We start from the raw sequence: 12,828 nt of genomic DNA, 5'->3' as shown, positions 1-12,828 counted from the left end.
TTACTGCAGAACGCAACAAATAAGTGTCATCAGAAACCAGGCGACCATACATATTTAAGAATTTTTGTTTTAAATAATCTTCTGATTTACATAAATATGAAAAATAGAAGAAAAAGGTAAAGGGATATTATGACATATTACAAATGAAAAACATTTCCACATTTGTATTATAGATGTGTAAACTTGCATTTTCAGTAGAAATAAACTTTTAAGTTGTTTTATCATTTGAATTATATGATAGAATAAATTCATATTCATAAGCAGTAGGATTAGAGTTGTGACACAGTGGATGATATGTAGTAGGAATAATGCTTTACAAGCAGACAGTTTCCTTGATAAACATAGGCTTCATGTATGACCCTAGAGTCACCTGGGAACTTGGCGTCGTGGCAGTGAAAGCCTCTGGTTGACTGTTGATGAAAGAGTCAATGAACATACCCCCATGTAATACAAACCAAAAAGGGAGATTTAAAACTATAATTATTTGTTAAACAAGTTTTTTGGTAAGTTGAATAATATTCTCAGATTTATGTGTCCATTTGGCAAGGTTAAATTATGAGAATTCGCAATCTTAATTTCACGTTGATTCACTTTTTGTTTAAAGTGAAATTTATCAGTATGTTTTCACTGCAAACAGACTATAGGCTGTTGTGTTTGAATAACAACATGGTGGTGATGCATTTGACAATGTTGCGTTTCACTCAAACTCAATGAATATTAAATTGCTTGCTTCACTGCATGTTCCAACATCCCTTTTCAAGTGCCCCATGGGCACACAAATGTTACATTTACCTTAGTGTATAAATGACATCACCACCTTTAAGTTTATATAGGACTTTCATATTTTAAGGTGTTCCCATCATTTTTGTTTGTAGTATATATTCCCATTTGCAGACTATCCAGAGTCATCTTTGCATCACTACATTTGGTTCAGATAAAAAAAAAATCATCATTGTTTTCAGGATTTGTCAGCTTTAATTGGTTGCATTACAGGTCGTTTAGTAAACACATTAGGGCAGCATAAAGGACCTATTTTCGCTCTCAAGTGGAACAAGCGAGGGAATTATATTTTAAGTGCAGGTGTAGACAAGGTGAGTGACAAGCCTCTTCAAGTGGTCCCTGTTCTATTTTTACAATTAAGGAGCTAAATCCATGGCTACCAGTGAAAGGGGGCTATAAATGAGCTGTTTTCTTGAAATACCTGTTTCAGGGGACTATTTATGATGCAAATACCTTCTCATGTCACCCCTTGCAAGGCCTATACCTTCTCATGTAAACACTTGCAGGGGCTATTCCTTCTTGTGTCATCCCTTCTCATAAGGCATACACCTTCTCCTAAAACACCTTACAGGGCCTATACTTTCACGTTTTTATCCCCCGGCATGTGATGCGGGGGATTAAAGTCAATTCCACGTCTGTCCGTTATCATTTTGTTTCCGGAGCATAACTCAGAAACCGTTCAATATTTGTTGACCAAACTTGATAGATATAATAATCTCAACCTATATTTGTGCCTTTTGCTGTTTACAAAGTTTTGGCATTTTTATTTATTTATTTTTTTTTTGTTTTGTTTTTTCATTCCATTCAATATTTTTCTGCAAACTTTGGTAGATAAGTGGTGCCTTTTGCTATTTACAGGTTTTTGTGATATATTCACATCTCAAAAACTTTGTAATATCTGTCAGCAGAATTTGGTAGAAATGTGTGGCAGATCCCAAAGTGGTGCCTTTTGTTCTTTACATGTTTGTGTGATGTATTATTTTCCCGGTTTCAATGGAAACATTTCAGACTTAGTCTCAAAATGGAGGGATGGGCTTCATTTCCGGAGCAGAACTCTTAAACCATTCTATATTTTTCTGCAAAACTTGTTACATACATCAGTCAGAACCTAAAGTGGTGCTTTTTGGTACTTACAGGTTTTTGTTATTATTATTTTCTTGGTTTCCATGGAAACGTTTCGGACTTTGTCTCAAAATGGATGGATGAGCTTCGTTTGCGGAGCACAACTTGAAAACCGTTCAATATTTTACAGCAAAACTTAGCAGATATTTGGGGCAGACCATAAAGTGGTGCCATTTGCTAATTACAATGTTTTGGCATTTTCAGTTTTCCTGGTTTCCATGGAAGAAATTCTGACTTAGTCTCAAAATGGAGGGATAGCCTTTGTTTCCGGAGAAAACCATTTCATATCTTTCAACAGATCTTGCCAGATATATGAGACAGATCTTGAAGTGGTGCCTTTTGCTGTTTACAGATATATGGCATTTATACTTTTCATGACTTTCATGGAAACAATTCAAACTTAATCCAAGAAAAAACATCAAGTAGTTGTCAGATGATTTGTCCTTTCAAATATGTGGGGCCGGGGCAATATGTCATCTTCTTGTTTAGTTTTTTTGGTATTTGCGTCTTTCTTTTTTTTATTTGTTATTTTTTATTTTATTTTTTTTAGTTTCGTAATTTCTTATTTGATTTAAGACCTTTGCATACTTTATGTTATTTCCCAAAGAATGTGATTGAATAATTTTGAAAACATTGTTTCTAAACTTTAGATTGGCTGTCTTGAAAATAGATTTTTAAAGATATGTGGGCATAACACAGGAAGAAAAATTGTGTGGTATGAAAATACACACCTGAAAGATTGTCTGCTATGAGTATATCTGTTTAATCAAGCTGTTCCTATCAAATTTATCGGATGTGATGTGTATAACATGTTCTTGTACTCTTCAGACAACGATAATCTGGGATGCCAGTTCAGGGAACAGCACTCAGCAGTTTGCGTTTCACTCAGGTAAGAACAAGACTCAAGCTGTCTAAGAGTATGTTTTTCATATTTCCACTCTTCATAAACTAGGGATGTCAGTCAAGCTGGTATGGTTGTATGTTGTTGTTTAGTAAACATAGGAACAAATTGGTGCCGCTATTGGTACAAAGTGTGCACACTAAAGATCTCAATTTTGTATTCTCTTTCAGCGTGAAAATGACTAGAAATTCACATTATTATCCCCATGGCATTTAATGCGGGGGTTAATAAGGCCTCGTCTGTCCATTCACCCGTCCCCCATCCGTCCATAATCATTTTGTTTCCGGAGCATAACTCTTCAATATTTTTTTACCAAACCTGATAGATATAGTAATTTCAGCCTATGGTTGTGTCTTTTGCTATTTACAGATTGCTCTCCACAGATTTTTGTGATTTATTATTTTCTTGGTTTTCATGGAAACATTTCAGACTTAGTCTCAAAATGGAGGGATGGGCTTCATTTCTGGAGCAGAATTCAAAAACCGTTCAATATTTTTCTGCAAAACTTGGTAGATATATCAGTCAGAACCTGAAGTGGTGCCTTTTGCTGTATACAGGATCTTGTGCTTTATTATTTTCTCGTTTTGCCATGGAAACGTTTTTGACCTAGTCTAAAAAGTAAAAGGTGTGTTTCGTTTCCGGATCAGAACTCAAAAACTGCTAAATATCTGTTAGTAAAACTTTCTAGATATGTGTGGCAGACCCCAGAATGGTGCCTTTTGTTTTTTAAAGGTTTTTGTGATGTATTATTTCTCGGTTCCATGGAAACGTTTCATACTTAGTCTCAAAGTGGAATGGTGGGCTTTGTTCCCAGAGCACAACTCGAAAACCATTTCATATCTGTCAACAGATCTTGGCAGATATATGATACAGATCTTGAAATTGTGACTTTGCTGGTTACAGATATATGACATTTATAATTTTCATGAATTCCATGGAAACAATTCAAACTTAGTCTTAAGAAACAGTGAGTAACTCTCAGATTATTTGTCCTTTCAAACATGTGGGGGCCAGGGGCATATGTCATCTTCTGATGACTCTTGTATATTTAATCATTTCTTTGAAACCATGGATCCGATTGTATCATTGCGTCATTAACTAATGCCAGCATTAAACCCTAATGATACAATAAATCCTTAATGCATCATTAGTTAATAGCATCATTGAAAATGTTTGTATCAAACACTTATTAGTGTATATTCCTAATATTCCTCTATGTCCTAATGTTAATATTTTCATTAAATTCAGTGATTAGCCTAAATATTTCCCACAATTCCCAGAACTAAACATGTAAGCATTAATCTCTGTTGTCTGTCAAAATGGCATTTTTACGGCTAAACCTCGGAACTAAAGCAGATATTTGTACAGCTGTACAAACTGTAGAAATGTATCTCAATAATTCTAAAACGTTGATAAAACTAGAATCAGTTAGGATTTTATGGAAAATACACAAACACGAATGACAAAGTGAGTTTTCCGCCATATTGGACAGAGTTTGTTTAAAGGCAGGTCATATAGGACGTCTGTTGTATAATGGATATTTCATTAGTAACAGTTGTAACAAAGGATCTCTGAATTCCTCATACAGTTTAGAGTCAAATTCCAAATGGTCTTAGTGACTAAAACCAAATGACTAGGTAGAAGAAAACGAAACACTCTGGTGGTGAAAACGAGTGTTGTGATCATAACACAGCTCTTTGCTAGAAATGTAAACAGAGAAAACATCAGACTTTATACTGAGCAGCATTTTATCAGTCTTTTAGACATCAATTCGCCCATTCATCGAATACATGGGCTCAGTGTGTTTTTTGTATGCTCAGTACAGAAAGTGTCGTTGGAAGAACTAGAATATTAAAAGCTCACACAAATGTTCTGTACTGCATGATGCCATCCATGTCATGCAATAAAGAAATACAGAGAAGAAAATCGAACACTCATCTTTATCGATGAAACATCGCTGCATATACACCACATTGTCCCAAAGTGTTGGCAACTTAAGGGTAAAGTCGTAATAAATGGGGTTCAACCTCCATCTGGCACTGGACCTCGGCTTATTGTGGTTCATGCAGGGGGTGAAAATGGTTTTGTTCCATATGCTTTGCTTGTTTTTGATTCCAAACTCAAATCAGCAGACTATCATGACGAGATGAACTTTGATAATTTTTCCAAATGGCTCCAGGAAAAGTTGATCCCAAACCTTCCACTGCACTCTGTCATCGTTATGGATAATGCACCATATCATAGCAAGCAAGTGGACAAATGTCTGACAACCGCCAACAGAAAAGATGAAATAAAAGCGTGGCTACAACAGCACAATATCTCATTTGATGAGAAAATGCCTAAAGCCAAACTATTGTTTCTTGCAAAATCCAACAAATCGGGCCCTGTCTACAGAGTAGACATGATGTTGAAGCAACATGGTCATCATGTACTACGTCTCCCTCCATACCACGCAGAACTAAAACTGATTGAATTAATTTGGGCAAATGTGAAAAATTATGTCGCTTCACAAAACTTGCAGTTCACAAAAAGTTCCTTAAGAGTTGCCATAAATGAAAGGATGTCTGCAATCGGTGCAAAAGAATGGTCGGAATGTTGTAAACATGTTAAAACAATTGAAGATGGTTACTGGCGACGCAAAATCACAGTAGAAAGGGAAATTGAAACACTAGTGATTGACTTAAGACTTGCAAGTGATTCAGACACCGAGACTGATTCAAAGAGTGATAATTAAAGCATAAATCAGTAAGTCCGCCAAATTTTCCAGCATTGTTGTGTCTTGTATAATAATTGACGCATACTATATCAGGATTTTACTGTTCCCATACTTTGTCATAAAAAAAGAGTAATCTTTGGTGAGTTGTCTGTATTTTATATTTTTTAGTCACTGATAAATCTACTGAGTCTGGTACTGAGTAATCCTCAAACCGACAAATTTGCGTACAAAGATATTTCTCACTGACTTATCATTGTCAGAAGGTATTTTCAGTTTTCTGTACACAATTTTGGTGACCATAATAAAAATATGACAGAAATTTGGAAATATTGTTTGAATACTAACCATTTCTCTTGAACCGGTAATATATATTTCCAAGACATGTATTCCCGGTCGATCACCAGCTGAATTATGGACGAAAATCAGTCCGTACAGAGAAATAGGAACAAAATTATGGGATAAAAACATTTCACCCTTGCTACTCTGCTTTAGCCACCACCATTCAGTAACAGATAACTTTTAACATATTAAAAAGTTAAATGAAACACAATTAACTATATGTAGCTATTATCTATTTAATATTCAGCAGATGAAAAGTCAACATTACCCATTAAAACAACACCGCATATTCATTCTGATAAGTCTGCAATTTCAGGCATAAGATACTGATATTCCACGCTAACCTTTAGTTGAAACGAAGACAAATAGATGATTGGGGCATTGACAAGCATTTTAGATATTCAGCAATTTTGTTAAAAAAACCCCAGGAAAATGTCATTTGCTTCGTGAAATGGATCGGTGGTCCTAAAGATGTTTGCTCAGTATATTGTGTTGATTCAGTTCTTTGGGATGGTACCTGTTCCCAAATCGAGTGTGCTATAACAATTCATGCGTGAAACGCACGGGGGAAAATGAACTTCTGGATATTTATCAGACAGCCTGTCTCCCTCTTGTTTCAAGTGGATCGTTCTGTGGGGCATTCCCAAGTATGCAAATTGGGGTCATTTGTCAGGTCATGGATCATCTTGTATGTGTTTACCAGTATTTGGGAATTTCTTTGAAAGGTTGAATAGTATAGCACAATCACCTTGTCCTCCGGATTACTCTTTCACTTTTTAAGATGATTTGATTATTTCGTGGAATGAATATGCACACATTTTCAAAGAAATTGTCTTGTTCAATGAATATGTTTATACTCTTTTATTGACAGACCAGACCAATGGCCTATTTAATCAATGGCCAGGTGCATGTTTGTCATAGATGTTTTGACTATCATTGTTTTCAATAATTATGTGAACCAAACGCCACATAAAGTTAGTGTTGTTACTGACAGCAAATTCTCACAGTGATATGGGTTAAAGTGACTTAAAGTAAGGAAAGCAGAGTGATGCACCTATTATATTGACCTCTCCCTCTTCAGTTAACGTGACAGAAGAAAATCCATTTCAGCACATTTTTTAGATCAAGTGTATAATGTTATACATTAGCACACAAACTAATTTAATAGATACTTGTTGTTCAGATATCAGACTGTATTTGTTCATTCACACTTTCCATAAAAATGCCCAAATTCATAATATAGAGCAAAGCACTTTTATCTGTGTATGATGAAAAGCAGAGAAATTTACTGTTTTTAATGCATAACAAAATGTGGGATAACATATAGCAGTGTCTTATGGTAGGCGCGAAATAAGAGCACGCTCAGTTTGATCTGTCAGTAATTGCACTTGAGTTTACACTACAGGATAGGCAATTTAATATTCTACATTTATGTGTAAGTTTCTAGCTGTATTTAGGTAGATCCAGTGCTGCTCAAATAAGTCTCTGGCGCATCATCCACTTTTCCAAGAATTAATGATGCTCCGATGATATCCCAGAACCTTCTTTAATTTAATGACAATGTAATGACAACACAACATCATCAAAACGTTAATACAACTTTATTTAATGATGCATTAGTTAATGAACACTTAGTGGCAGATTAATGCTTCATTAAAGTTTGATACAACCAGGTCCTGGCCTCTAGAAATTAATAGTAGTACAATGATAAAAGCATTTTGTGATGTATATGATCATCTATGATTCTGTTCTGTATAAACAACGGTTTTGCAACTTTGGATCACATAGTCACAAGAGACAGCTCATACTTTACACCACCCAAAACGTGAAAGTTTATCTTTGAATAATCTAAAATAAAATGGGTATGTGTGACCTTGTTTGTCAAGATGGATGTGATCTTGTTCTCAAGATGGATGTGCTCTTCGTGTTAGGATGGATGATGTTGCCTATTTTTATCCTGATGGATGTGGTCTTGTTTGTCAAGATGGATGTGGTCTTGTCATGATGGATGTTGCCTTGTTTGTTGAGATGGATGTGATCTTACTTGTCAAGATGGATGTACCCTTATTTGTCAAGATGGATGTTGTCTTGTGAAGATGGATGAGCTCATTTGTCGAAGTATGTGCTCTTGTTTGGCAAGATGGATGTGGATCCTAAGTAGCAGATTTGTCAACAAGACTGATCTGTAGGAAAAGATTAAACCTAAAATGCTTTTGTCTTATGGTCACTGCCATACGAGGTCCTTTTTGTTCCTGAGGATCAGTGAGGTTTGTGCCATATTACTTGATTATGGATACCTTTGTTTAACAGTTAGTTTCAATATACTGTTTCAGTTTAGAAAATCCGTTAGAGATCAATGGGACATGTGTATGTTTACTTTCAGCTCCTGCATTAGATGTAGACTGGCAGAGCAACACCAGCTTCGCATCATGTTCTACAGACCAGTGCATTCATGTCTGTCGGCTTGGCTCTGACAGACCCACCAAGACATTCCAAGGACACACAGTAAGTGCACCAGCGTCCCTTAATCCACCCAAAACCACTGTGGAACTTGTATGACTGTTTCACTACCTTGGATATAACTCCTAATAACTATATACAGAGTATAGTGGAAATTATGTTCTGTATGCATGTCACCTTATAAATGTAATACAAAATATTATTACAAGTACGTCCCCCTAACACTTGATTGTCCTATATCCTGAAACTTGTTAGAAACCTTGTCCATCAAAATGGAATCAACGGGAGTTATCTCCCCTTGCGTAGATGCTTAGGCAACTCATAGATTTTCTTCTGGAACACTTGTTTACATATGTCTCAGAATTTTCCCCCCTTTTTTCGTTTTTTTGTTGTTGTATATTTTGGGGTAAATTCTAAAGTTTAATTAGTCCCTTCTTTTATCTTAGGTAAATCTTACAAAGAATCAAGATTAATTTTGACAATCGCATGAACTACTAAATATTGAGCTTCTTGCAGACAACTTCATAATCCTCATACTGACTTAATTAATTTCAGCAAAAGGCGCTGATAAGAGGGTGGGTGATTTCAAACAGTCGGTGTGTAATTAAATAAGGAACAACTGAAAAATATTCAGCTCATTAATACTAGATACAAATATAAACATTATTATAAAAAAATATTCAGATAATTTTAAACGTACAGATATTAATTGCAAGACAAACATAAATAAAGTAAATTTTATTGAATTTAACTGAACTGCTTGATTGACAGCCGGATGCGTTTTATATTAGGAGCCGTATAGATTGTCCAATTTTTGCAAACCGATTTCAATATTCTTACTACTGATATTTACAGCGAGTTTGGCCACGCCCTTTCGGGTCACCTACGGCTTTCAACTTTGTGAATGTTGCAAAGTTTATCAAACAAAATCAAAATAAAATCGCTAAATCTGGTAATTTCTGTGCAGAGACAATAACATTTACCTATTCACACCGTGTAATTAATTCCAGATAAAATAGTTGGATATGTCAAAAGGATGGCACATTTTCTTCGGCATCACGATACATGTGGAGTTGTTTGTTTACCGCCATTGCCATTATCGTTCCTGTTCGTCCAACGATGATGTAACATTGAGATTGGTTTTGTTTATAATTATTTGAGCCGAAAGTTACTAATTTTTACAAAATGGGAAACTTATGGGCTTTCTCTCCGTCAAGGAACAAAAAATATAGATTAAACTATCAAAAAATATTTCATTATGAAGAAAATATTAGACTGGGTACCACACGACGTGGTGCACTGGAAGTCAACAATGGCCGTTATTTTCGACTGCGTGCTGAGAAATTCGGTGATCTCATTTTTATTTCGCGGGCGTTTCATTTTAAGGTATATAAACGTATTGAACATTATATATTTAAAAAGGTGAGAATTAGTACACTCCATACATAATTCATATGACACCTAATTCCGACTCATTGAATAGTTCTTGCAAGTTTTATTTGGAGATGTCATTATCCTGCACTCCTGTCGAATGGGTTCGACGGCAGCATTGAGAGGATTAAATCGTATCAAGATGTTCCTTTGCTTTGGAGGCAAGTAATATTTCTCACTAGTTAGACTCAGATCAGCTTGGCATCTGCCATATTCAACTGGATATTTATCATCTTAACTGGGGCTGTTTTGCGACCTCGGTAGAGGCCTGTTATGTAGGATGTTCAGAACGCATCATCTCCAACCAAGAAGCCGTGCTTGAAGTCTGAGCAATGGGCCAGGACATCAGCAGTTACCAACACTTCAACAGAGCATGCACAGCACTTGCTGTTCCCATTTGCAGCATGAACTGCACAGAGCAAGACAGTGTTTCATTTGGCAGGGATGGGAGAGATAAGCCTGCAGGCGTTATGGACCACTTATAGAGAAATCACTCTTAGAGAATCATACCTTTGTGATTTCAGTCTAAGTAAACTTATCCTCAGTACTTTTCGTTATACTCCACTACTGAGTCTAACAAAACCTTAGGGAGGTCGCATCAGGTAACCTTTGAGATTGACCAATCAGAACACAGCCTATCATATCACGAAAGTGTACATTCGCACATACCTTTTGAACTTTTTATCTCGAACCCGAACGATTTTTGTTTGTGGAGAGATCTGTGTCAGTGACCTGAATATTTTGAAAGTCTCTTCGATCCCTGAATAGTAGCCATTGTCTGATTGGTTAAGTCTATTTAACCGTCTCACGTTTGATTGGACAGTCATTGGTTGCTCAAATTTTACCTCAAGCGACCTTCAACTAGGTTTTGTTATCCCCCCGGGATGTAATGCAGGGGGATATAGTCGATGCCACATCTGTCCGTCCGTCCGTTATCATTTTGTTGTTGGATCATAACTCCAAAACCGTTCAATATTTTTAGACCAAACTTGATAGATATAGTAATCTCAGCCATTGGTTGTGCCTTTTTTTTTTTTTATAGATTTTGGGCATTTATATTTTTTTTTGTTTTTCCATGAAACATTTTGGTGTTAGTCTTATGGTGGGGTGGGTTTCGTTTCCAAAGCAGACCTCAAAAAGCGTTCAATATTTTTCTGCAAAACTTGGTAGATATATCAATCAGTACCTAAAGTGGTGACTTTTGCTATGTACAGGTTTTTGTGATTTATCGTTTTCTCGTTTTCCATGGAAATGTTTCAGACATAGTCTCCAAAGTGAGAGGTGTGTTTCATTTCCGGAGCAGAACTCAAATGCTTCTCAATATCTGTCAATAAAACTTGGTAGATATGTGTGGCAGATGCCAAAGTGGTGCCTTTTGCTATTTAGAGGTTTTTATGATGTATTATTTTCTCGGTTCCATGAACATGTTGCTGACTTCATTTCCGGAGCACAACTCGAAAACCATTTCATATCTTTTAAAAGATCTTGGCAGATATACGAGACAGATCTTGAAATAGTGACTTTTTCTGATTACAGATATATGGCATTTATATTTTTCATGAATTCCATTGAAACAGTTGAGACTTGATCTTAAAACACAATAAGTAACTGTCGGATGATTTGTCCTTTCAAGTATGTGGGTGTCAGGGGGATATGTCATCTTCTGATGATTCTTGTTAGACTCAGTGGTGGAGTATAGCGAAATATGCTGAGACTAAGTTTACTTAGACTTGTGATTTTGACCTAAAGGCTGACTAGACAAGAGTGTTTGCCTAACTAACAACATTCAGGGACTCAACTAATAATTTGTCCAAGTCATTTGGAAAATGCTACTTTCTGTCATCTGCCATGACATGTGGACAACTGGATTGTCTCCATGGCTGACCATTGGAGGCAGAGAGGCATCCAGAAAGGATTTCAGAGATCGATCTCATGCCTCTGAACTCTTGAGGATTAGGCCCAGCCAGCCATCTGTCAGGAATCCAAGGGTACCTGCCTCTTAAGGTACCTTGTAAAGATATACAGTTGATTCCGTCAAATCCAGACTCTGTGCAATGTTTTTTACTCACAAACCTGGACTCCTCTTTGAGTCCCAGCAAAATTATTCCAAATTTATCATTAATGCTTGCTTTATATTGCGGAGTCGCTCAATTACAGATTACGGACAAAAATAGCAGTCCTGACAATCAACTTGCTCTGACAATAATGCTGTGAAATCCGGATGTGGCTGACTGAAATAACAGTCCATTGAATAAACATCTCTGTTACTTCTGTTCACTTCGTCGTCAGGATGTGGCTGACTGAAATAACAGTCCATTGAATAAACATCTCTGTTACTTCTGTTCACTTCGTCGTCAGGATGTGACTGACTGAAATAACAGTCCATTGAATAAACATCTCTGTTACTTCTGTTCACTTCGTCGTCAGGATGTGGCTGACTGAAATAACAGTCCATTGAATAAACATCTCTCTTACCTCTGTTCACATTGGGTAATTAACACTCGTCAATTAGTGTCAGTTAACTCAGTGTCAGTTTGAATTGTTTATACATGACAGGTTATAGGCCGTTGTCCGGGCCCATATTGAGAGAGAAGCCCTACAGTATGTCACAGACCTTGGTGTTGTTGAATATGAAGCCTCACATGAATGTTTTTTAGCTGGAAATCAAGATACAACATCAAACAGTTCACAATAAGGGGTAAAGTGCCAGCGGGACCAAGACGTGATTGACAACTTCTTAGAACGCCTTCCAAGCTTAAGGAGTGATTATGATATGGAGATTAAGATGTTGGATTAACACTGTAATCAACAGTTGTAAAGTGCTTTGAGGAGTGTGGATTCCACACTGCTGAAAAAAAAAAAAAAAGAAAAGCAGTGACAAAGAAGACGATCTACCGCTGTCAAACTTGATCCCTGCAATCACTCCCAATGTGAAAATGAGTTTGTTTCATTTGACTCAGACATTCCAACAGAAAATCCAAGTGATAACGAGTGCGAAAGGGAGATGGTTTCATCTTTCATGGACACAGAAACTGGACATACATCAGATGAGGAAGGGGAAGCTGAAGAGGAACACGCT

General features: G+C 36.5%; 1 protein-coding gene across 1 annotated transcript in view; it reads left to right on the top strand.

Moving 5' to 3' along the window:
- Positions 1-12,828, top strand: part of LOC137281997 (F-box-like/WD repeat-containing protein TBL1XR1) — a 79,399-nt gene that overhangs the window by 48,471 nt on the left and 18,100 nt on the right. The window contains exons 8-10 of the mRNA XM_067813756.1: positions 994-1,091; positions 2,731-2,791; positions 8,242-8,363. Of these exons, the coding sequence (XP_067669857.1) occupies positions 994-1,091; positions 2,731-2,791; positions 8,242-8,363 (281 nt within the window). The remainder of the gene's footprint in view (positions 1-993; positions 1,092-2,730; positions 2,792-8,241; positions 8,364-12,828) is intronic.

The sequence above is a fragment of the Haliotis asinina genome, chromosome 4 (assembly GCF_037392515.1).
Source record: "Haliotis asinina isolate JCU_RB_2024 chromosome 4, JCU_Hal_asi_v2, whole genome shotgun sequence".
Lineage (NCBI taxonomy): Eukaryota > Metazoa > Mollusca > Gastropoda > Lepetellida > Haliotidae > Haliotis > Haliotis asinina.
The sequence above is the reverse complement of the archived record's forward strand: the minus strand, read 5'-3'. Positions and strand labels throughout refer to the sequence as shown.